At 39.9% G+C, this 25,387-nt stretch overlaps 3 protein-coding genes and 1 long non-coding RNA gene across 6 annotated transcripts; 3 read left to right on the forward strand and 1 right to left on the reverse strand.

Moving 5' to 3' along the window:
• The first annotated feature begins 421 nt into the window (after nucleotides 1–421).
• On the forward strand, nucleotides 422–10,490 carry asrgl1 (asparaginase and isoaspartyl peptidase 1). 2 transcript variants are annotated; one of them, XM_061284869.1, is made up of 9 exons: nucleotides 422–486; nucleotides 5,255–5,306; nucleotides 5,500–5,542; nucleotides 6,035–6,232; nucleotides 6,892–7,034; nucleotides 7,446–7,600; nucleotides 9,195–9,316; nucleotides 9,578–9,688; nucleotides 9,840–10,490. In XM_061284869.1, the coding sequence occupies exons 2-9, from the start codon at nucleotides 5,286–5,288 to the stop codon at nucleotides 10,049–10,051; spliced, it is 1,005 nt and encodes a 334-aa protein (XP_061140853.1). In that variant the 5' UTR covers nucleotides 422–486; nucleotides 5,255–5,285; the 3' UTR covers nucleotides 10,052–10,490. The 2 variants fall into 2 exon arrangements, with proteins under 2 accessions (XP_061140853.1, XP_061140854.1); XM_061284870.1 differs by lacking the exon at nucleotides 5,500–5,542 and having other exon boundaries at nucleotides 423–486.
• On the forward strand, nucleotides 494–5,201 carry LOC133158049 (uncharacterized protein K02A2.6-like). Of its 2 annotated transcripts, none has more exons than XM_061284868.1 (2): nucleotides 494–1,437; nucleotides 2,455–5,201. In XM_061284868.1, the coding sequence occupies exons 1-2, from the start codon at nucleotides 915–917 to the stop codon at nucleotides 4,839–4,841; spliced, it is 2,910 nt and encodes a 969-aa protein (XP_061140852.1). In that variant the 5' UTR covers nucleotides 494–914; the 3' UTR covers nucleotides 4,842–5,201. The 2 variants fall into 2 exon arrangements, with proteins under 2 accessions (XP_061140852.1, XP_061140851.1); XM_061284867.1 differs by having other exon boundaries at nucleotides 646–879; nucleotides 1,190–5,201.
• Nucleotides 10,491–11,226: 736 nt separating the features above from the next.
• LOC133158167 (uncharacterized) lies at nucleotides 11,227–18,344 on the forward strand. Its single transcript, XR_009715152.1, has 2 exons — nucleotides 11,227–11,799; nucleotides 16,959–18,344. It is a non-coding gene; the product is annotated as an uncharacterized LOC133158167 (long non-coding RNA).
• Nucleotides 18,345–18,877: 533 nt separating this feature from the next.
• LOC133158166 (opioid growth factor receptor-like protein 1) lies at nucleotides 18,878–24,316 on the reverse strand. The gene is made up of 7 exons (XM_061285149.1): nucleotides 23,955–24,316; nucleotides 22,848–22,934; nucleotides 22,365–22,443; nucleotides 22,203–22,281; nucleotides 22,060–22,126; nucleotides 21,845–21,990; nucleotides 18,878–21,731 (listed from the first exon to the last, which is right to left on the reverse strand). Exons 1-7 carry the CDS (start codon nucleotides 24,138–24,140, stop codon nucleotides 21,191–21,193), a joined length of 1,185 nt encoding a protein of 394 aa, XP_061141133.1. The 5' UTR covers nucleotides 24,141–24,316; the 3' UTR covers nucleotides 18,878–21,190.
• Between the last annotated feature and the right edge of the window lie 1,071 nt (nucleotides 24,317–25,387).

The following is a 25,387-nucleotide window of genomic DNA, read 5'->3' on the forward strand; positions in this document are numbered from 1 at the left end:
TCTTACGACACTTTGTTTGTAAAACAGTAATACTGATCCATTCACATGAAAACATGTTTTAGGATCGACATCACCATCGACAGTATACCAGCAGTTTATTCGTGTTCCTTTTTTCCCCCTAGATGTTCACAACCAGCACTTTATTTTTACTACCAGCAAAATGTTATAATAAACCTACTGCCATTCATACAACAGAACAGAATTAGTTGTGGCTTCTAATCAGATTTGTTCAATGAAACAGACCCAGATTTCACACAATAGTTTAATTGGAAAGAAAACATTGTAAGTGAAACACGTGATCATTAATTACTATTTTATTATCCCGTTGTGACATGTATTTGTTTGGGGTAGCGCATGCTTCTAGACAGTGTTATAGGTTCGCCAATAGGGGGCGCCGTGCACCTTCCATGTTTGTTTTTATTCGCCTGATGGTAGCAGAGAGTACCCATTTCATTTTTTGATTTGCAGAGCAAGGCGGAGGAAAGGAAGCGTGTTATGTATTGACTTGGAAGTGTTGTTTCTCGTTTGCATATTGCATTGTTTGGTATGCTCTACTTTTTGTTGCCCTTCTCCGTGCGGTGTGGAGGTGTGATTGGTCAGCGGATGAATATCATTGTGATGAGGCTTGTTCAGGAAATAAAAACACGCTAACAAAAGTAACGTGAATCTGTGCTCTTTACAAAGGTTATGTAAGAGAATAAACATAACAAAATTGGCGACGAGACTTAAAAAGGACCCTAAGAATGCGGAGGAGGAACGGACACAAGTGAATAGTGCTTCATGGACTTGGTTGTGTGGACGTAAGTTTCGTCTGCTCGCCCCGGATTCTGCTCTGATCAAGCTAGCCGGAGGTGAGGACGGGTGTCGCTCAGGACCAAGGTAAAAGTGAACGGACGCCAAGAAAAGTGAAAAAAATGTCCGGAATCTTGGGAAATATGGACATATTTGACAGTTCGGTAGAAGACTGGACAACTTATGTGGAAAGAGTTGAGCAGTACTGCCTAGCTAATGAGATACAGGACGAAAGAAAAGTAGCTGTCCTACTCAGTGTCATGGGCGCCAAAATGTATAACTTACTCCGCAGCCTGGTCGCCCCAGCTAAACCGGCAGACAAAACATTTGATGAAATAATGCAGATAATGAAAAGTCATCTAAACCCAGCTCCATTGGTGATTGCTGAGCGCTTTAGATTTCACAAGAGAAACCAGTCAAGGACGGAGACGGTGTCAGAGTACATCGCAGAACTGAGGAAACTGGCCGAACACTGTCAGTTCAGAGACGGACTTTCAGATGCTCTGAGGGACAGGTTCGTGTGCGGGCTGCACAACGAGAGCATTCAGAAACGGCTTTTGACGGAGGACAAACTCACCTTGCAACGAGCAGTGGAAATAGCTGTTTCAGCGGAGACAGCAGCAAGGGATGCGACGGAGCTTCAAGGTAAAAACGCAGCCACAAGCTCTGTGTTTAAACTGCACACCAAACGGCATAATACCAAAGCAAAGCCCTGTTTCAGATGCGGTAAACAGTCACATGACCCCGCAGAGTGTTGGTTTAAGGATAAAGACTGCCGACAATGTGATAGAAGAGGGCACATACAGAAGATGTGTAAATTAAAGTACAGTAATGCAAAAGATAAACACAATATAAGAAAAGGACAAAAATTGCACAAAGTAGCACAGACAGATTCTGACAGTTCAAGTGAGGAAGAATTGGCTTGTTTAGGGCTGTGTGCTACAGAAGAGAATGACGGTGATGTGATTTGGCTGACACCAAAAATTAATGGAGTGCCATTAAAAATGGAACTGGACACAGGGTCAGCACTGTCGATCATATCATTCAACGACTACAAGAAAATGTTCCCAGACACTAAACTGTCACGCACCAGTGTAAAACTGAAGACATACACAGGAGAAAAGGTTGCACCACTGGGAAAACTCAAAGTGAAAGTGAAATACAGAAACCAAAAGTGCAATCTTGAGCTGTTCGTCCTTAAAGAGGGAGGTGTACCACTATTTGGTCGTAGATGGCTACGACAAATCAAGCTTAACTGGCATGAAATAAAGTCCATGCACATAGCCTCCAAACAGCTCACAGACATGAAGTTAACTGAGATACTGGATAAACATGCACATGTGTTCAGCGAAGGCATAGGAACAATGAAACACATCAAAGCACGTCTCGAGCTGGAAGAAGGTGCAAAAGCAAAGTTTCATAAAGCACGCCCTGTTCCATATGCGCTACGCCCAAAAGTTGAAGCTGAGCTGCAAAATCTCATGGATCAAGGAATAGTATCCAAAGTGGACTGGTCTGAGTGGGCTACACCAATCGTACCTGTTGCAAAGAAATCTTCAGACAAAGTGCGCATTTGTGGTGATTTCAAAGTAACTGTTAACCCTGTCATGCATGCGGACCAGTATCCACTCCCTCGCATCGATGACATTTTTGCATCTCTAGCAAATGGTGAGCACTTCACAAAGATTGACCTCGCACAAGCATATCTACAGATGGAAATGGATGAAAGTTCACGCAAGTACCTCACCATAAATACTCACAAAGGACTATACCAATACAACCGGCTTGTATTTGGTATTACAAGTGCCCCTGCGATATGGCAACGTGCAATGGACCAAGTGCTACAAGGAATCCCAGGTACTCAATGTTACTTGGATGATATTATTGTTACTGGTTGGGACAAAGATTCACACTTGCAAAACTTGAATGCAGTTCTAACAAAACTGGAAGAATATGGTCTAAAAGCAAACAAAAAGAAATGTGAGTTTTTCAAGGAGTCCATTGAGTATTGTGGACACAAAATAGACAAGCACGGACTTCACAAAACGCGAGACAAAATTGAAGCTGTAGTAAAATCTCCACAACCAGAAAATGTCAGCCAGTTACGCTCATTTCTTGGCCTTGTTAACTATTATCACAAGTTTTTGCCAAACCTTTCCACTGTGCTGCACCCACTGAATGCACTACTGCACCAAAAGGCAAAGTGGGACTGGACTAAAGACTGTGAACAGGCATTTACAAAGGCAAAGGAACTCATTATTTCAGACAAGGTGCTCACACACTTTGATCCAAAGCTTCCCCTATGTCTAGCCTGTGACGCTTCACCTTATGGCATTGGTGCAGTTCTGTCTCACAAAATGACTGATGGCTCTGAACGCCCCATTGCCTTTGCATCACGCTCTTTATCACCTGCAGAGCGTAATTATGCACAGATTGACAGAGAAGCTTTAAGCTTAGTGTGGGGTGTTAAGAAGTTTAACCAATACCTGTATGGAAAACACTTCATGCTGATTACAGATCACCAGCCTCTTGTTTCCATTTTCAGTCCGAAGAAAGGTGTTCCTGCTATGGCTGCCGCTCGTTTACAACGTTGGGCTCTCTTTCTTGGAGCACACACCTATACCATAGACTATAAAGGGACGAAACTACACGGAAATGCAGATGGTCTCTCTCGCCTTCCTCAACCACTGACAGAGAAGGCTACTGATCCTGCTTTAAATCTTCACATGCTGCAAATGGAACCGCTTCCGGTGACTTGCGCTCAAATAAGCAAAGAAACTAGAAACGACCCTCTGCTATCTCGAGTGTATGACTTAACTGTTAATGGCTGGCCAATGCATGCAGATACTGAACTTAAGGACTATTTCACCAGAAAAGACCAGCTTACTGTGTCCCAAGGATGTGTCCTGTGGGGGTCACGCGTTGTTGTACCTCCCAAACTGCGATCCAAAGTTCTAAACTCGCTGCATGATGGGCACATGGGGGTAGTTAAGATGAAGAGTCTTGCTAGAAGTTATGTGTGGTGGCCTGGCCTTGACAACCAAATTGAAACTCTGGTCAAAACATGCAGAGGATGTCACCAGACTCAGCGCTCACCTCAGATTGCCCCTGTCCACACTTGGGAATGGCCTGTTGCCCCATGGCAACGCGTTCACATTGACTATGCTGGACCTTTCATGGATCACATGTTCCTTATTGTGGTCGACGCTCATTCGAAATGGCCCGAGGTTTTCACTGTAAAGAAAGCAACTACAACTGTAACAGTGAACCAGTTACAGATGCTTTTTGCACGTACAGGATACCCTCTTCAGCTTGTAAGTGACAATGGTACCCAGTTTACTAGTGAGGAGTTTCAGATCTTCCTGAAAAGCAACGGAATAAAACACCTTACTTCTGCTCCTCACCACCCTGCAACGAATGGACTTGCTGAACGTTTTGTACAAACTTTCAAACAGTCGATGAAAGCCAGTAGGAGGGAGGAAGTTCCACTACAGCAGAAAATCGCCAACTTTCTGCTAGCCTACAGAAACACTCCACATACTACTACTGGACAGTCACCTGCAATGTTGTTCATGGGAAGAAACCTAAGATCTCGTTTAGATCTCCTGAAACCTGACATCCGAGAACATGTTTCAAACAGACAATGTTCACCAACTCAGTTACAAAGGAAACTAAGATCATTTGACATCGGACAAAAAGTATTGGCAAGAGACTATCGTAACCAAGGCGACAAGTGGCAACATGCGGAAATTTTGACACAAACTGGACCACTCTCATATACAGTGAGTGTTGAGCCTAATGTCGTCTGGCGCAGACATGTTGACCAGCTTTTGGACGCATCACCTGGAAATGCCGCTACTCAAACTACGACACCTACTGACCCACAAAACCCTAAGGACAGTACTCCAGCCTCTGACATCACCCCTGAGGAAAACATGTCCACACCGGAGATAATGGACATACACAAACCAATGACAAACCTACCTGATCCTCCTGGACGCAGATATCCTGAGAGGGTTCGCAAACCACCAGACAGACTTGATTTATAAATGTTGAAAAGAAACAAATGTTCTTTAAAAGAAAAAAAAAAAAAAAAAAAGTTGTTAATATTTGATGTTGAAAATTGTTGTGAATTTTGAAATGCCTCTAAAAAGAAAAGTATACACTTAATAGCACATAGAAACATAGTACTATTATTTTTTTATTTGATGATTATTGGTGCATCAAAGCTGGAAGAGAGGAATTGTTATGTATTGACTTGGAAGTGTTGTTTCTCGTTTGCATATTGCATTGTTTGGTATGCTCTACTTTTTGTTGCCCTTCTCCGTGCGGTGTGGAGGTGTGATTGGTCAGCGGATGAATATCATTGTGATGAGGCTTGTTCAGGAAATAAAAACACGCTAACAAAAGTAACGTGAATCTGTGCTCTTTACAAAGGTTATGTAAGAGAATAAACATAACAAAGCGGTTAGTTAACTTGAAGTCGTATCTATATGGTATCAAGAGCCCTTTTGGTAAGTGGTCGCTTTTTATAACATGGAACGTTATAAAAGGTAATAAAAGGTTTCGCAAGCTGGTCACCTGACCCTTTTTACAATACGCATTCATACTGAGATGTCGATTTCTGCATGATTGCTTTCCTTCTCTAAAAAGCATTATTTTCATGCATTATTATTTGTATTTATAATAAGTGTTTTATTATTGTAGGCGGACTTTGTTGCTAATTCCGATATTTGCAGTCATAACATACGTAAGTATATTGCCACAATTTCTTCCCTTCTTAGTTTTTGATCTGTATTTTAAGGTGAACATCTATTTACGACGCTTTTTTTTGTCGTCGTGTTTGAAAATGCTCTTGCTTTAATTTGTTTTCTGCTGTCTAGAAGATTAGCCGCAGATAACTCGGTTCTGTCTGACTGCATGCTTGTCACAAGAAAACAATGTTTCACTACACATAAACATTAATAGTTTCAGCAAACGTATTCTTTCTCTCTCTGCCGCCTCTGAGATGTCAGTTTGTTTTTAAAATGAAAAGTTATTTTCGGTATCATCCATATATTCATTAATTCTCTGCACTGGTTGTCCCCACAAGTGGAGCATATTATTATTATAATAAGAATATAATGATCATTATCATCATTTTTGCAAGCTTGTCATCATTTGCTTTGTGTCTGCCTATACTTATTTATATATGGGCAAGGTATTATGAGGAAAAATATCAGTTATACCTAATTTTCTGCAGAGGTGATTGCCATGCTTCCTGTCATCGTGGTCCACGGAGGGGCTGGCGTTGTGCCAAATGAAAAGTCAAAGGAGTCCACTGCTGGGGTTTGCGCAGCGGCTCGATCCGGGTATGTCATCCTCCAGCGGAGGGGAAGCAGCATGGATGCTGTGGTTGAGGCTGTGACCAAGATGGAGAATAACCCCAGTTTCAATGCAGGTGAATTGGCACCAATCTGCAACATTTTCAAAAAAAAAATTCTGTTTCCCTCAGGTGGTCACAGGGGACTTAAAAGTTGAGTGCTCTGAAAAATATTTGGGCAAAATGTTCAGCGAAGGTGAAACTGCCGTCATGCATGGGTCATCTGTGTGGTTATTGCACTGCTGTGGACTGGGCACGTTATAAAGACATGCGTTATTCATTCATGAAGCTGTTGCACTGCCAACATTTTAAACTTACAATCCAATGTAACCCAATTCTCTTAATTGATCACGTTCCACCCATACGGCAGTGGAGCAACCGATAACTCCGTTAAAGGATGAAAATTGTTGATTGTTTGAAAAAATACTGTATACTTATGTGGAAATGAATCCCAAATTAGACTATCAAGCAAAATTAAGGGCAGGCTGTGGAGTGGCAAATCTGGAGTTTATTAAAAATTCCTGATAGAAGAGCCAAATTGCCAAAAATAATGTCCAAAAAGCATAACAATGTGAACGAAAGGCTGCTATTGTGTGAACTCAACTCTTCAGCATGAACTCACGTGATCTTGTGGTCTCATCGGTGCAGATGTCTGGACACGTACACCTGCATCATAACTTTTTTATTTTTTTTTGTCCATGCCTATGTTCATTCATTTGAATTTGTTCTTTTTTTAGGGTGTGGATCAGTGCTGACCAACAATGGCAATGTGGAAATGGATGCCATTGTGATGGATGGCAAAACACTGGCTTGTGGTGCTGTCTCTGCTGTACGCAATATAGCCAACCCTGTGCAGCTAGCAAGACTGGTCATGGAAAAGGTAGATAAACCATCTACAAGGAACGCTTGAAGTGTTCTTTGTCCTTGCCCAGAAATGATTTTTAGTTGCAACAATCGGGGTTTTTTTTTCTAGCGGTGTTATCACGGAATTGGTCATCTTACCTGTCAGTTATTATTAACTAGTCAAATAAGTAGTAGGGTGGCACTCAGTAGAGCCAACTTGAGATTCATTCACTTTTTTATACATACGTTTTATCCAGCTCGCGGACTTCTCTAAGAGGTCAAAAATGAACATAGCTTGATTAAAAAGTATAGAGGATTCTTTTTTTTCCTTTCTTTTCTGTGGACTCATCTCACTTAATGCTAATACAATTATCAGCCAAATTTCAATTAAATGTACCATCAATGTTTTTAAAAATGACATTTGTAATATTTTCTTTCTTTTTTCTAGACCACACATACTTGTTTGACAGCTCATGGTGCTAATGACTTTGCCCGGGCCATGGGTATGCCTGAGGTGCCCCAAGAATCCCTCATCACTAAATACGCCCGAATGCGGTGGGAAAAAAACCTGGCACCTGATGCCAAGCCTGTGGAGTGCCAAATGTAAGTTATGTCATATAATGCCAATTTTAATCCCTCCTGATCGTTCCATTCCAAACGTTTTATTTTTATGGACTTGATTATAAAACACAAAGCACATTTGACTTTGCTCTGTGTGTTTTCAAAGACACTCAAAGAGCAGGTCTAGTTTACTGTGTTTGGGAATTTGGCTGACCATGTTGCATCATGCTGGGACTTACTGACACTAAAACCTCTATAATTTGATAGCCTTCCAAGTGTCTTTTCCAAATCTTCTCAAAGTCTTCAGATGTACAGGTAGTATAAATTGTGCTGTTGCGCAAGTGATATAATGTCAAAGCACAAGCAGGCAGCTTCTGACAAGCAGCTCATTGCCTTGCAAAATACCAAGATGAACTCTTGATATGCTCCAAGAATATTTACACAGATTACACTATTGACGTAACTGACATGTCTTGCATGTTTGCATTTTGCACCAGTTTATGTGCTCACTCTAACTTATTTGCAAGAACCACACGGAAGACAGTATGCTTTTTTAGCACTTGCAAGTGGAGAAAACGTTCGTCACTGTGCATACAGCGATGTTCGAACGAAATCTGATTCAGGCCTCCTACGAAAGCATATTTATTGAGAGAAGCAGGACAGGTTTGGTGAACCCCCGGCCTCTGGTCAAATCAGAGCAGGGAGTGTTTTAAGACGTTGGGGGAAACAGAACAACTTTGATTGCTCTGGTCAATCAAGCAGAGGATGCAACCACTTTATTTTACTGCGTTGTGAGAACAGGACAAGTTTGGTTTATCATTGTAGTCTACATTCCAACATAATCATACGGTCAAAATAATCTATCAACCCTAACATTTTACCTTGATCAATATTTGCTATCCTGTTTGTTTAGGCGTCTGGTATTTGGATGTTTTCGTTTCGTCGCGCCAACAAAGATAATGAGAAAGTGATGATGTGTGTGTGTGTGTGGGGGGGGGGGGTACTCAGAGTATTTTGCAGCCTACTAGTGTGTAATTATAGTTACTGTATCAATAAACATACCTTTTTCTCTGTGGTGTTTATTTGTGCTGCTTTATTCACTTATTTCTTCACTACAGAATACAACAACTTCTTATTTACATTCTTATGACCAATAAGGGAAGACTTTAACATTACATGGTTTGTTCTGATGCTATGTGGAATTGTTGGGCCTTCAGTGATGACTTAAGAGACCTATCCTCCTATTAATACCACAACTGTCATGTCAGTATTTTACAAAATAATACACAAAATCTCTATAATTGCATTATAGAGAGAGAGGGAGCGAGAGGCATCTCACGTATTTGGGATCAATACCAATAAAACCCTTTATCTTCCTCCAAACAAATACTACAATATGTTTTGGAGCAGTTCCTAATCGATGTGTATCTAATAATATGACAAAAACATGAACATTGTAAACAAAATACATTATTCTTACAAGAGATTTTTTTTCAAACTATTTTCGCCTCTATAAATTGGCTACAAAATGCACAAAAATTACGATTCGTGGGGAAAAAAAAGACTTTGACTACATTTGGATGAGATATCGCGCCTGACAATGCAAAGCAGCCTGAAATCATGTTTTCTTGTGTAGGGGAAAGATGGGCACCGTTGGAGCTGTGGCAGTTGACATTGAAGGCAATGTAGCATGCGCTACTTCCACTGGTGGGATTCTGAACAAGATGGAAGGACGTGTCGGTGACACACCTTGCATTGGTTAGTCTTCCGATCAGTAATGAAGTTAGAATGAGGTGTAACAAGTTTTCTTTAACAAGGGAGGACAAAGTGTAGAGGAAGCAATTCATGCACTGGTCTATCACAAAAAAATAAATAAAAACAGAAGTTTGTTCTTTGTATGTGAATGCTATGCAAATAAAACTATGTGACGGAAATTTACAACAAGGCTTCATTTGCCCACAATTGCATAATACTAAAAAGAGAACAAGTGTGAGTTTTGTAATGTTTTTTGTGTGACAGGATGTGGAGGCTTTGCTGATAATCAGGTGGGCGCAGTGTCAACCACCGGCCACGGAGAGGCCATTATGAAGGTTACTCTGGCCAGACTCATCCTGTTTCACATGGAGCAAGGTACTGAAATACATACATGCTCATCCATATGCACAAAGACATTTATTTGAAACAAAATACATATTTGTGTCAACGTAAATACTCGGTACTCTGTCCAAAATGTTCCAAATTTAAAAGCTCAGCATGTATATAGGTAAACTGTCATACTCAGGTCAGTCAGTGGAGGCAGCCTCTGACTTGGGCCTGGCTTACATGAAGTCAAGAGTTCAAGGATTGGGTGGAGTGGTGACTGTGGATCCACAGGGTCAGTGGGCTGCTCGCTTCAGCAGTCTTCAAATGGCCTGGGCTGCAGCACAAAAGGATACCCTACACTACGGCTTGTACACTGGGGAAAACTTTACCCAAGGCATTGATGAACCTTGATGAGAGACAACACACCACTCAGGGAGGTTTGCTGATTTCATTTCTTTGTTTCAAATCAAAAAGTTATCCATCCATTCATCACTATATTTTTGGAGTGTCGTTGGGGAAGTTACATGGGTACACAATGAACGTACACTGCCAAACAGCCTTTAAAGGTTAGCATCAACACCACTGTATGGATGAATTTGTAATGAAATATTTCATGATATAATTTGATGGCAATCTCGTTTCTGTTAGTGATTATGATTCATTTTGCATCTAATCATGTTGATGTGGTTCCTGTTTAGGGCCACTAGAGGGTGCTATTGTAAATTAAACACCGTAAAATAGGAAGTGGGTAGACAATACAATATTTTCGATACTTGTCCCAGTCTGTATATTAATGACATGAAGTGTGTTATTACATCCGATTGCAAATAAAATAAAATATTTTGAGGGATTTTTTTCCTTCATGGTGTTTTTGTTGTAATTGTTTGACAACATTGATAGTCAATAGGCCCATATATTACAGTGGCCTTTTTTCCACTCTTGTTTTTATCTATTGTTTTGAGTAGCAACAATATCGGGAAGTAAAAGCAGATAAAATACAGGCAGGCCACACTAAACCTCCGGTTTATTGACTCGTGTTTACACTGAAAGCATCAGTAAAATGTGGGGATTTGTTGACACTGACAGCAGTGGTGACCTACAGACTATACCACTAACTTCACACATAACATGTAAGCTATGAGCGCACACTTAATTAAGTAGCCTTAACTGAGACTTATTTTACCATGATGAATCAATAAGATTCATTCATTCTTTCATTAAAAAGTTAATGTTGAGGTCGAGAACCTTCGGAATAAAGTGAATAAAATACTGTGGTGCAGAATCTAGTGTAGCTCAAATCTATTTACTAAAATGTCTTGAATTTCTGCAATTCAATTCTAAAAACGCTAAAAGTATTTCGGATTGCATTATAGGAATATTCATCTTTATTTATTTTTAATATTAGAGTCTTCACGAATCTGAAGTACACCTGTCTCTTAAACGAGACTTTTGGGGTCATTTCGTGTCCGACCGATGAGTTTGTTACGTGCGTCAACCCTACCGGAAGTAGCTTCAAGTTAAATCTAACTTGCCTAACAGGAAAAGCGCATTAATTAAAAAAAATAAAAGCAAACTGTATACGAAGATTTACCATAGCATCTAAATTTGCAGAGTTAACATATGAGATTTTGATGGATGAATAAACTTTCCTTGATTCTTATAGTTTCATCCCCGTGCAATTTATAAAAACAAACATTTTATTTTGACGACAACCACGTCAACCGGAAGCTGCATAGCTTCGAAGCTAACATTGCTCATTGTGCAAAGAACGCTAACTAGACACCGGTAGGAAAGAAGGGGCAGGACGCCTTTCACTCGTGCACCTACATAAACCTTTGGCAGTTTAGACCACAAGATTTCCGATAAAACGCTGGATTAGGGTAAAACGTGATGTAAAAAAATCTTCCGGAAAATTCAATTTAAGGACGCGACAAAAAGAAAAACAGTTCATCCTTCAACGGTGGAGTTTTGAAGGACAAGTGACAGACAGCTTTGACGGAAGACCGAAGTTCGTCTTTGAACCTTAAATATGTTTTTACGTTAATATCGCTTTCAAATAACCCTTTTAAAGGAATGGAAACTGTCGTATCATCCCGTTATGTACACTAAAGCAAAGCTGCTCCGCTGTCCCAACTGTTGTCGGTGAAGAAGTAATCATGGTGAGTAAACGTTGCCTCCGGAATTGGTACTTAACACTCAGTTTGTTTAACTCTTTGATTGTTGTAATAATAATAATAATGACGACAATACTCATCTTAATAATAATATAAAGTATTCACTTTTAAGTTCATGTTATATAGTATGTCGTCATGTTGTCTTCATTCATTTTCTGCTGTCTAGTAAATTGGTTGATTTGACGAACTATATTGTACATTTTGCAAAATACATTTCTAATTTGGTTGTTATTGAAACAAATATTATTTGTTATTGAAATATTGAAAAAATCTCTTTAGGCTAGTTTGTCTTGTAATTGCCTGTGGCTTTATTTCAAAAGATCACTGCAATATTTTTCCAGGTAAGGAACCAAATCAGTGAGCGTGACCTTCAGAGTGTTGCCTGTTAATTTCTCTTCGTTTTCCTCCCTTGGGACTGCTGCTTTGGTTCCCACCCATCCAAATAAGAATTTGGAAGAAGCAGGGATGGAATTGTACTAGTATAATCCCCCAAAGACCAAACTGAAGCTCAGTCAAGAGAACTGCCTACTTGGGACAGTTACACCATTTCAGATTTTGTTCAGCGGAACCTAATGCATAACCATCAACGTTGCAGTTGTGTTAAAAGTCACATCGCTTTTAATCTTCATGTGGTGTACAGTTAAAACTCACAGGCACTTCTTAACTTCAGTGCAATTAGTTACAGTTTGACTGTGTGTGTGTGTGTGTGTGTGTGTGTGTGTGTGTGTGCTGGGTTGTTTGTGTTGATTCAGAGCTCTGGGCCTCTGTGTTTGAGGAGGGGTCTCCGGCCTCGCTGAGTTGACCTCAGTGTTGCCATGGAAATGACAAGAGTCACTTCCCGAATTCTCAGCCCATCCCAGAGTGCATTTGCCATGGAGAATGAAAAGAGTAGTGAGGTGAATTCTATTTCAGTTGCCTTATCCATAGCCTAAAAATGTAACAAATGAGCATTGCTAAATAGGAGGCTAGTTGAAAGGTAGAATACCAAAAAAAAAATCCATTCACAATTTTGGTGTGTCATCTTTCTGACTATGTCTTTGATAGCAATTTAATCAAATCACCTTGGAGCTCCAGTTTTGCTTTTAATGACCAAGGATGTTTCTTTTTGCTTAAAAACAGGTAACATTTCTATTGAAATATTTGAAAGTACTCAATTTAAAAAAAGAAGAAAAGAATTACTGGGTAATTCTTCTAACCACACTTTTTAGTATTGACTGTTTAGGGGACACTAGAGGTTTTTTTTGCAAGGTATCCAAAGGAAGTCAAGGAACATTAACCTGCTTTGTAATCCTTTAGAAGTTAACGTGTTAATAATCAAAATTCTGGTTACACAGGCCACCAGCTCTGTTAGTATTCAGGAAGCTGTTTGGAATATCCGGTGGCCTGTTAAATTGCTGACATGGACTGGGTGTCAAGACAAGGTCAACTTGTCAAGGGTGGAAAACTGAGTGAAGAAAGAAAGGAAGCTTTTCACTGATAAAGAATGGAAACTTTGAATCAATCTCATAAAACCCAAGGCTAAATGCCGAAACACTTTTCTTAATATAAAAGTTTTGGACCTCAGGTGGTATTACAGTGTAGTGTCTGTATTTGGAGTCATATGTTGACATTATATCAATATATTACTGGAATGATCAGTAACCCACTAGAACAATAATGAATGAATACAATGCGGTATTTTTGTGAGTTGTTTCAAGTGCTCACTTTTTAAAGATAAGTAGAAGTGTACAGGGAGTCATAATGCTCTTGCATACCCTTGGGCTTAATTGTGGAAAGTCATGCTGTTGACATCAAGGCCATTCCAGGAAGCCTGTAAATGTAAAACCCACTAAGCTGAGCTGTAACCAATAGAATGGAGGTTTTGTGTCTTACTATAAGAAATCAAGTTACCAATTACGTTTTTGTAAAACAGAAAAGTCCGTGTTTTTGTTCTATATGTGTTATTGGCACTTTTGCACAACCGTTCGTCTCATAGTCCGGTGCGGCTTAGCTATGGATTTTTTATGATTTTTATGACATTGGAAAATTGTTTGGTTGTTTAATACAGGTAATAGAAATTCAATTCAAAACAACTACGGCTTATCGTCCGATGATGCTTATATATGAACATAACAGAATTTTCCCTAGTTTTAACTGGTGCGCCTTATAGTCCTGAATTTACGGTAGTCTTCCATGACTGACCCGGAAAAAAAAAAGATGTGAGACATCAAAGGTTCTTTTCTGGCACATACTGTAACTCAGCTAGAAGTCACTGACCCATTAATGGCAACTTCAACTTGTGCTGTTCATCATCCTCCCTACGGGGAAGAGACAGAACTGTGCAGTGGCTAAAGTTAATAACTGAGAGTATTACATAAATAAATTGAAATAACTGATCATTGTTAGAAATCCAAACATTCATGGTGAAGGTATGGTTAACAATTGGCTGAACAGTGCTGAAAGTGTTCCCACTAGTGTCCTATGCTACCACTCTGGGTGACACATTTTTAACAGCTGCGGGGACGTCATAGTAGCTACCCACAGAGCAAAAGTGTGCCCCTGAATTAACAGGTATTGCACTTTAATGAATCAGTTACCACACAGCAAGCAAGTTTAAATTCTTGATTTTTGCAACCTTGCACGACAGCGCATTGACACCTGCAGTGTGTTTTGTGTTTACTAAGTTATCAGTCATTTTAAGAAGGTTATCATGATATTGGGCAACGTCAATATTGCAAATGTCTGCAATAATTCCAAGGCACAATAGCAACAATGTACACGTCTGAAATCATGAAAAGCATGAATGTGATAAGCCATGCACTTTGTATTTCACATTTTCTTTCTCCATACAAATCGAGAAATGCTGCAGGTCAGTGCATAATGGTGTCTGCGAAGGGCGCTGAACTTCATATTCCGATTGTTTAGCAGTCATAGTTTTGTGTCTTTGTAATAATATCACTAAAGTGTACTTTAGTATCTCGAACCTCATTTACTTTTGCTTGAAGAAGAAAAAAAAGACAAAACTTGATTCATCATTGATTGACACTCTTGTGCAGCGCCAGTCAGTTATGTGATACTGTAGATTGCGTTGACATTTTCAAAAACTGCGAGGGAATGAGAGGTTAGTACATACACCTGCTCAATTTTGACCAGGGCTTGCTTCCTCGGACGGCCATCTTGTGCCCTTTACCGTTTCACTACCCCCCTCCCTCCTCTCTCTCTTTCTGTCTCTCTCTCTCCCTTCTGCATTAGCTGGTTGCCAAGAATCTGAGGAATGCAGGAATCCAATGTTCTGATAAAGTTTGCTTTGTTCCCCAAGAGACCTTTGTGTATGTGTGTAAGGGGGAGAGAGAGAGAGAGCGTTTTAACCTGAAGCGTTATGCACTTGAGTCTTATGCATGTGAAGGTAAACCGACAGCCTGCTGCGAACACGTAGAGAACATGCTATTCTCTTCCCGAGCCATTTGGTTTTCAATGCATTGTCAAGCACCCATTAGGACTTTTCACAGAGGCCTCTGCTTGGAGTTAAGTGCAGTCAGACAATCAGGGACAAAAAGTTGAGTGCTCTTTAGTTAGCAGAAAGAGGAACAGGACGGCGGCTGTCTAAAAACTTTCTACCTCATTAAAGAGCTTCTCTTGGTGATTGTTGCTCATGTAGCATTTCAAAACAGGATTGGGCAATGTTAGAATCATGAATACCTTGTCATTAGGGTCTCATTCTCATTCAAGCGGTCAGCAGTCATGATGTCAGTTGTGAATCACCTACTCTATTATGTGTCATTTATAATCTTGAAACCTTGTATGTCGGAAATGAAGTTCAATGTTATTCTGTAGTTTTTCAGAGTTGTTTTGCAACTCAAATGTAGCAGAAGTAGTGGGATTTGTGATAGTGTCATGTATCTTTTTTTTTTGTAATGACAGTAACTACCACTGTTTTGAAGGTGGATGCTGCTGTTGATGAACTAGTTGGGCTAAACTGTAGTTCTGCTCACTGTATTTCAATGACCAGATAATTAGCAAGACCTGCAGAAGCTGGATAACCATCCTGAACATATAAAAGGAGGGAGGAAGACAAATAAAACATCCAGGAAACTGGCCCTCGAGGAACAAGATTGAAAACCCCAGCAAGCGTATTCCTCTATTTACTCTCCTGCCATGAAATAGATCATTAAAACAATCAAACTTATTTTTGAATGATTACTGTAGAGGTCAGGATGTTCCATGTGCAGTTAGAAAAACTTTTCATTTCATGCATTTTTTTTTTTCAGTCTGGGACAATTAAAATGCATGTTTTTCTCAAATCACAACAATGGAGGTTGACCTGCAGAACAAATACCCACTGTATTTAATACATTCCAGCAGAAGAGGCATGCTGTATATTTGGACAGACACAGTAGTCAACGTGAAGGAGACTCTGAACCGAAACAGGAACTGCAGTTTGTGTATTCATGTGGAGGTCAAAGAGAACGCGATGGGAGTTCTTTATAATCATTTGCGTGTGAAATGTAATTGGATTTTGTTGTGTGTGTTAGTGCTGAGCTGTGGGAGTGAGCATGATGGCTAAACACAAGTTGAGGTGTTTACATGGTAAATACAGTATGTGTCTGTGTGTGGGATGGGAGTTGAAGGCTGTGGAATGTCACATGCTGACAGGATGCTTGCTTACCGGACAACAATGTGAAGGGAAAAGCCATCGTGGAAACCAACAACTGTGCTGGACTAATGGCTAATGCAATACGCATATTTGGATTTCACCCATCTGGAAAAGAAGATATTTTTATTGAACTTGTTTGTTAAAATGTCTAGGGCAGAGGTCACCAACTTGACCTCAAGTAACCTTTTATGGTTGATGCTCTTTTTAAAGCACAGTCTCGTTGTGCAATAGGAGTCCAATTTATTTGCTGTCCCTTCCTACTTGTGAAAGGAACCACCTCTCATCTCCTCTCATCTCATTCATCTCTCATTGACCTGATGACGTTTCAACAGAGGTTAATGAAAGGTGTCTTAAAGATTTCCCAAAGAAGCCCGTCTCTTATTTCAGCAACACAAGAATTAGAGTGTCACTCTTGCTCCAGGGTGGTCATTAATAGTGCATGTAAAAATGTACGGAATGCAATTGTTTTCTCTCGTCAAGACAAATGATCAAGACATGTCGTTTCTTTCAGGCTTCTACACTGCGTGAGCCAAAGGGAGCAGCGGCCCAAACCGATCCAGTCATGGGATAGGATACCTCACAAGTCACAAAAACTGTTCATATTGTTAAGCCTGTTGTCTACTGATACTTTTTCGAAGCTTTACCAAGTTGTTTGGCAGTCAGGGCTACTGTAAACATCCTTGACTGGAAGCTGGTGTTGGGTCTTGGGGCTTTCAGTCGGATGTTTGCAGCAGCCACCTGCTAGTACCATCATGTTGATACCTGGACACTTGATCCTGGATAACTAACTACATGTGAAATGCATACCTACTGCTGTTGACCAAAACAAGTGGCCACTGTCCTAGAGATAAAATCGCAGTCTCTGTTTTAGGGCTCTATTTCCGTCGACAGCAGGATGGTCCCGGATTGCTGAGCATGTTTGACAATTTGGCAGACTGCTCTCAGCCAAGCGAGGCACGATACTGCTGCTTTCAAATTGTCAAAGCGGGCAAAAGCGAATATCAAAAGTAAAATCCGAAACAAACCGGCCAGCGGAAATAATGAGCAGCCTCGTCCTCTTGAGAGACAAGACCAAAAAGCAGTTGAGATATTGATTGACGTCTGTGCACATTAGTGGCGCTGTGTAACACACCACAGGACCACAGACATGGAAGAAGGAAGGAAGGAAGTAGGCGTGCCATTATTACAAACAACCTTACGGCCACATCCATCATACCGTGCCATGCTTCTTGCAGCTTTTGTTTAAAGAGTCTTCAGTGGTCATGGAAAAACTAGGGGACATCTTATTCCCACAATATTGACCCGTATCACCTCATGAACTAATTTTATTGTATTTCTTCCTCCCCTACATTTTTTAAATGCAATGACTTCTGAGTTGCAGGAAGTGTAAACATCCTACACTCTCGGCATCCACCCCCTGGTGGCCGGGAGTGGGGCTGTTTGCACTGCATGGCTCAGGAATTCAGCAACTGGTGGGACCAAAGATATCCTATCAGTGGTTATTTATTTCGCTGGTTGGAACAAGTCACACTGTAGTCACATAGTGTATGTTCAGCTAATGTCATACTTGCTCTCTCGTGTTTATTTAGAGAATATAATGTTCATGTTTGAGCCCTTTACATTGGTTCAGAAGGCACTTAAAGCCCTTTTCAGGGTGGGTTGACAAATTGTGTTTTTATATGCTTTGCAAGAATGCCATATTGTATCAATTATACAAATTCAAATGTGATGAATATAAAGGAATCTATGAATTGTATCATTGCTCTTTTTTGTGCAATCTTGCATGCATGAGAATTAACTTCAATTGTTGCTGTTGCAATTTCTAATGTGCAGAAAGTACAAAGTTTTAGATCTAATTTGAGTTATGTCTTCTAAATAAAATACAATACTTGCAGTACTTTCAGAGTCTATACTTAGTTTTTTTTTTTAAACTAAAATGTGATCATATAACAGTAAAGATGATAATTGTGTCATCTCTAGGTACATAAGCATAATGATGCATAATGACCTTGAAATGTGCTAATGATCTTGACTTGTTACTTTGGCCCAAGTCTCCATGAGGCACCTAAGCAATGTTTCATTTTGGGGTTATCTAACGCAGGACTAAGAGTAAAAAGAAGATTGTTAAAACAACTGCTTAAGGTGCAGCACACTGCTAGCAGGAAATGAAGGACAAGAAGACAGGAAGCACATGGAGATGCCATCTGTTGTTGGGCAACAACTCAGAGGAAAGTGTCAATTTAGAGACACATGGCATTCTCTTGGCCAAGCACACACAAATGGTATAAAGGAACCAGCAAGCATTCAGTATATATATATGCAATTTGATTATATAATATGTCCCAAAGTTGCTGTGAGCTCTAGATACGGTTTTATGAAACGTCCTAAAATGGTACATTTGCACGAAGAAAAGCAAACAAAACCTTCATCTACACGCCCAATTTTTATTTCATTATCTGTGCATCATTTTGAATTATTGTGCCTTACATAAGCTTAGTATACTGTAAAGTCCAGGAAGTACTAATATAACAATAGTGAAACATGGAACAATCATTAAATGAACCAAATACAAACTACAAGATGTTTTCTCCAATTTCCACACATTTTTAAATGTACAGTATATACATATGTATTCTATATAAAAAAAAACAAGAAGTGATTTGGGAAATACTACCATTTTAGACACCAATTTAATACAAAAGAGGCACTTTATAGATATATTACGTTCACACGTACCCGCAACACATACCCACATACAGTAGATAATACACACAGTATGCTTAAAAAGTCAAATAGTTTAGCCCATATGAACATATATTTCACCTGAAAAGTTAGCTTTACAATTTCATCAAATGCATGGCTGCGACCTTGTCACCCAGCAGGAAGAACACTAGTCAGGAAGTCGGTGAAGGCATTTCTTTACAAACATAAGCGTCTGCCAAATTCTATTTGAGAAGGCCTGTCTGGCTGAGGGAAAAAAAACACGCTTTCGGTCCTAGGAAAAACCTCAAAATCGTGACCACGCCAACCTTATACAGGACCAAGTACATTTAAATACGCAATAGAGGTTAAGATAGAGTAACAAATGTTATCACTCCAGCATAAGGCGCTGCTCACGCAAAAAATTAAACGTTTTTTTTAAGTGCATTTATACCCTCATAATAGCATATTAAAAACTCACATTTATGGGCTCATATTGTTCACACGCAATTCACTATCACAGTCGGGTTGTCATATACATAGCCTCCCTAAAAACGACTAATTAATGAAATGTACACATATTCATTTTAAACTTCATTGTGTTTTAAATTGTATAGCTTGCACTTGTAGTCTCTATTGGCAATCTGACCATACACTTAATACGTTTCTACCACGAAAACAAAAATTGTCCAAAAAGTTGAGCACATCACACATTACTCAATTTGAGGCCTGTTATTGCCACCAGTTGCCAAGAATTGTGCCCAATACTATTTGGGTAATGCTATTAAAAATTCTGATTTTTTTTTTGTATTCACAATCGCGGTACTATTTTATTTTTCTATTTTCAAAAAAGATATACAGTATACTATATTTGACAAAACAAACACCATAGATAATGTGTTAGTGTTGTTGGTATTTAAAGGTACTGTACAGTACTTTACAAATACGTGACTTTATTAAGGATATGTAAATTGTTCATGTGAATAAATATGATTGGTAACACTTTTTAACCTTTCATTGGGTGATTAGGATTTACCAATATTTTATTATGCTTATAATTGTAATTTGTCACACGTTTACCTACTTACTATTTTCAATCACACCAATAAATCCTGTAGGCCAGGCACTAAATATGACATGTTGCGGAAATAATACGACTTTTAGGTGCATCAAGCACGCAGAAGGTTTTGTGAGTCACATAATGTACATTTGGCTATTTGTGTATTATTGACCTGTACTTTATTTATTGCATTAATCTTTTTATAAAGACGGTACAGTTTAGTGATGTCACTAAAAAGGCGTGGCCTATTTTAAATGGCTACAAATACCAGTGAGTCACATGAATGTCTTTGCGGAGGGTTTGTAAGGAGTATGATTTGCACCAACTAATTTAACAGCATTCAGGGGCAAAACCTGAATTTCTCACTACTCTAAAATATATAGAATTGATCAAGTATTGCTATGTGTTCTTAACCTACTCTGCACAACTGTTTTACTGAGTTTGATAAGAAATAATAGAAAGGTTCTCCCTGAAATCTCACTTCACATTGTCACACAGAGTATACTTCATCCTGGTTCCTACTGTGGCTCCAGTTTCAGGGTTTGATTAATTGTATCAGTGGATCAAGCATGGCAAGCACCTGCTTCTCAGGTGCTCCAAAACATCAGCAACCACATTGGCTGACAAAAATATAAGGCCTTTAGTCTTGTGTTTCAATGTCCCTGATAGAGGCCTCCACCATTTCACATGGTTTGGGTGTTTTGTCCACATGTGGTCTTATTTTATTGTCTCATCCTAGCCAAGATTCTCGAGCATGTTTTAAATTAATCAACAGCATTCATATAGTATATATATGTGTGTGTGTGTCTGTGTGTGTATATATTATAAGCCCTTATGATTTTCTACCCTAACAACGAGTAATACGCTAATCTGACTAATGTCTTAATTTACTTTCTTCCTATTGTTTGTATACAAGCAGTTTTTCTTCACATATCAACTTTACTTCTAAAAGCCGATATGAGTCAAAGCAGACAACTGGCACCTTACAAAGGAACAGCCTCATTGTAATCACTCCTCTCCAGCATGATAATAAGAGCCCCCTCCAGTCCATGCATGCTGGAGCCCAGTTGCGTATATCCATCCAGGTTCTGTCCGGCCACATCCGTGGCATCATGGTAAGACAAAATTGTCTCGCTACATGCAGAGGCAAGGATGGCGCTCATCTCCCCCCTCCTCTGCGGTTCGGGTGTGGGAGCAGGTGCTCGGATCCCGCTACTCCCGGCCCCCGTACTAGCACCGGCATCTCCACTTCTAGCTTTGGACCTCTTAGATGGAGGACCCCAGAGGAAGGCGTGAGCAGGCCTGTAGTGCTTGCGGGCGTAGCGTAGCAGCTGTCGGCGGGCGGCCGGCCGGCGGATGGTGTATACAAAGTATTCCAGGATGCTGTGTTGCATGTTGGGAAGCGTGTTGCGATGCAGCGACTCCTCCAAGAAAAGGCGCACCAATGGCGCTTTGAAGGCCTCGTAGCCGAGCTCTCCCAGCGACTTCAGAATGCGAGTAATGCGCAGGTAGTTGTGCTGTGACCTTCACAAAAGAGACAATTGCTTCAATCTGTGCTACCATGGTGGAAAAATTGGTTTGGGGACCAGCAAATTACGTCGCTAACATTCAAAATGTTAAAACATGACCTGACTTACTCATTAAGGTGACGGAAGCGTTCCTGCCAGTTGGAAGAACGAGCGACATTTCCGCTCTTATCGAGAAGTTTGATGCCGTAAAAGTCCAACATCAGGGAGTAAGCTGCCAAGAACCTCCGCTTGGCTTCTCGAGTGCTTTGGAATTCCTGAAAGGAGTCATGAATGGCAATTCATGTGTGTGGTGTTACTGAAGTTTTGTGTGATACGTGTCTTACTTTAATCTCATCCTGAGTCAGTTCATGTGCGTAGAAGTTTAGCCCTTGTTCTCGTAATGGGAACAGCCTTCCACCCAGCAAGTGAAGAAAAAAAAAAAAAAACATTTACAAAATATCACGACTAAGGAAAATGTCTTACTTACCACTGAATATAGGTGTGATTGTGCTCCAGCTTGTCATAATCACCTCTCCACCTTGTCAAAATCTCTTCTATGTAGATACCTGAGCCAAATAAATGTAGCACAATATTGCCAGAGTCAACATTGCTTCACTCTATTGTTTGCGTATTTACGTGTCCGTCTCACCGTCAGGTACAAGTGGGATCTTGTTCAGGTAGAACCGTAGGTTGCGGTACTCGTTGGGTTGCCGGGACTTTTTGTAATTCTGCAGGCACACATACACAACAAAGCCATTATTATATTATCAGCCAGTGTCTAAGTTTCCCACTCGGCTCAGTTGTATTTAAATGGTTATCTTGGAGTTAAATCCAATGTTGCCTGGCTATTTCGAGGTTTTAATATTTCAGATTCACTCTATCATGGATTCTCATTTGTGGCTGTAACTTTATCTCGTGCAGCTTGATTTTGTGGTTTTTCTTGCAAGTTTTTTCCCCCCCTTATTGTTTTCCTATTTTTCCTTATAAGCGTAGTCGAGTTACATCTCAAGTAAAACAAATGGCTGAGGGTCACCCACTTATAAAAATAAATTGCAGAACTGCAACTGTGTTGTGCCTCTTAACCAACCATTAGCAAACAAATTGCCATTACTGTGTTTGTGTCTGCATTTACCGGATAGCAGTGGCGGTATTTGTACAAATCTCTGGCAGCGTAAAAACTTCTCTTCATCTTTGGAAGAAACTCAGGAGAGTCAGTCAACTGCATAGGAAAGAGAATGAGAGAAATTCTTGAAAATCATATAGTATATAATAATGTCATTGCCATAGCTCGCTGGTTAATTTTTCATCCAGCGATATTCAAGCCTCTGTGGAGGTCTGGTAGTAGTTTTGTTCAATGCTAACAAATGTTTGCATTAATACAATGCAAACATTTTTGTCTTAAATCACTAATAATGCGCTAGTTTACATTTGGTCGTTTTCGCCTGTCACAAGACAAGAAACAAAAGTGACAAATGAAACAAAGAGCGAAACAGCAGAAAGCAACTAAAGAAACATCCAAATTTTGCAATTCAGTTACATCACATTGCACGCATATTGATGACATGGATGCAAGAAAGTGAAGACCAATTCATCAGCATGATTCAGGGAAGGACACCACACAAATAGAGCTTCCGGAACGCAAGTTTCAGTTACCTTTTTTGGAATGAGGAATACAGACTAGGCCAGTAATAGATCAGTGTACCTAATGCACAGTACAGCCACAAAATTATGACCACTTGCATAATACAACAATTTATAATAATCTTAATACAAGAGCTGCATTTAATGTTTTACCCATGCCAAGGTATTAAACACTCAAATGTGGGTATGCAATACTCTTATAGATATTATGTTTGTAATTTGCTGTGGTGTAAAACTGTGACATTGGAGACCCTTCCTATTTTGTAAGTCATAATCACAAAATGTTTTCACACATTATATTATAATGCTGAAAGGTTCTAGGCTACTGCAAAATGTTTCTTGTTAAATGAACACTTGTCAATCAAAATTGAGCATTATTATTTTGCAAAGAAAGAATATTTGGTATAACGGCAAGGATATCTTTATTGTGCAAGCGATCATAATGTCTTCCGTCTATCCACCTTACAGTAAGATGAACAAAAAGCTGTCGTCGACCATATAGTAGGCTCCGCCCACCGTTATTGTCTACAGTAATATGTAATGTGAGAGAAAAAAGAAAAAGAAGCCCTTTCTGTGTCATGATATAACGTGTTGGCACCTTCAGGGCCGAGTCTCCATTGCTTCCGACTGCCCACTCGTTCTCCGCCGGGCTGACGCTCTCCGAGATGCCGCTGTCCTCCTCCGCTACCGGTTCGTCGCCCTCCGAGTCCGAACCCCACGTCGAGTCGCATTCCTCCACCGTGCTCGGCTCCTTGAATCGCCAGTTGCCCAACAAATTTCCCATTTAAGACACGCTGCGCCCGCACCCCTCCCCTCACCTATTATTATGATTACATTATCAGTATTATGATGTTGCAAACAGGTATTGGTTTGCAGCTGTCAAGCGCCGGTGTGACATGTCAAATTGCTCCCATGTTATCTTGCTCCCCGTCTCGAGTTACGACTGTTATTGTAAGGCGGGTTGCGCAGTTTTGTGTTTCGCGACTGCAGATTCGTCACAGCGACTTGGAACTTCCCTGATTCCATAACTGTTCAAATTCTCAATAAAAACGCTGAACGAAACGTCTGGTTTGCATTTCCGACTGGCTGCAAAAAATAGCAAACACTATAAAAAAAACAATAGAAAAGTCATCATCGGGACTTGAACCCGTGACGGCAAAGAAATAAGGGTACTTGGAGGCGAGCCTTAACCAATGAGCTATATTGAACACCACTTCTTTCATGCACGTTTTCTCCAACCTAACGGTTAACTTTATTGCATGAATTTATGCGCCGTTATGCAACAACGGGGAGATTATGCTTCTCTGAGTAATCTTGATTTTATAACACTTATAGTAGTTTTTAAATAACGTGTATGCATATATATCCGCCTAAATATTGTTATCCAATATATCTACTGCAATTTCACATTAAATCACTGGTTTAGAAATTATTTTTATTATTATTATTTTAAAAAACATTTATGTTAAAACTTGAGTTTTTCCTTGCCCTCCTGGGAGTCTAAGATCAGGGGATGTTTGAGCGTAATTGTCATTTTTCACACGTCCTGAGTGTTGTTAGTCACCTAAATGTTGAACCGATGCTGTGATGTACCGAAGTCAAATTCCTTGTTTGGCATGCATGGCAAATAAAAATTCTTGAATCTTCAATCTTGTCTGGTGTTTTATTCCTTGTTTAGGTCCTGTGATTAGGTACACCTCATGAACACTTCAATAGGTACACTACACGAAGTAAAAAAACAAACAAATGAATGAAAAATGAATAAATAAATGGATTGGATGTGCGTCCACTTAAACAAAGTGAGATTCAAATTCTAAAAGAGTACACAGGTATGTAGTCGCACCTGGGATCGAACCACGATCATACCGAGCAAAAGCCTGCATCAATAACCAGTTGACTATTCCAACCTATTAGGTCTTGGCCGTTTGCACTCTTTTGTACTAGTCATGTGTATTCCAGTTCTCTGGTGAACTGCATATTTAGAATCAATTCACTCAAAAGATTTGTTCAAAAGAATCGTTCACCGAATCG

Source organism: Syngnathus typhle, linkage group LG8, assembly GCF_033458585.1.
Source record: "Syngnathus typhle isolate RoL2023-S1 ecotype Sweden linkage group LG8, RoL_Styp_1.0, whole genome shotgun sequence".
NCBI lineage: Eukaryota > Metazoa > Chordata > Actinopteri > Syngnathiformes > Syngnathidae > Syngnathus > Syngnathus typhle.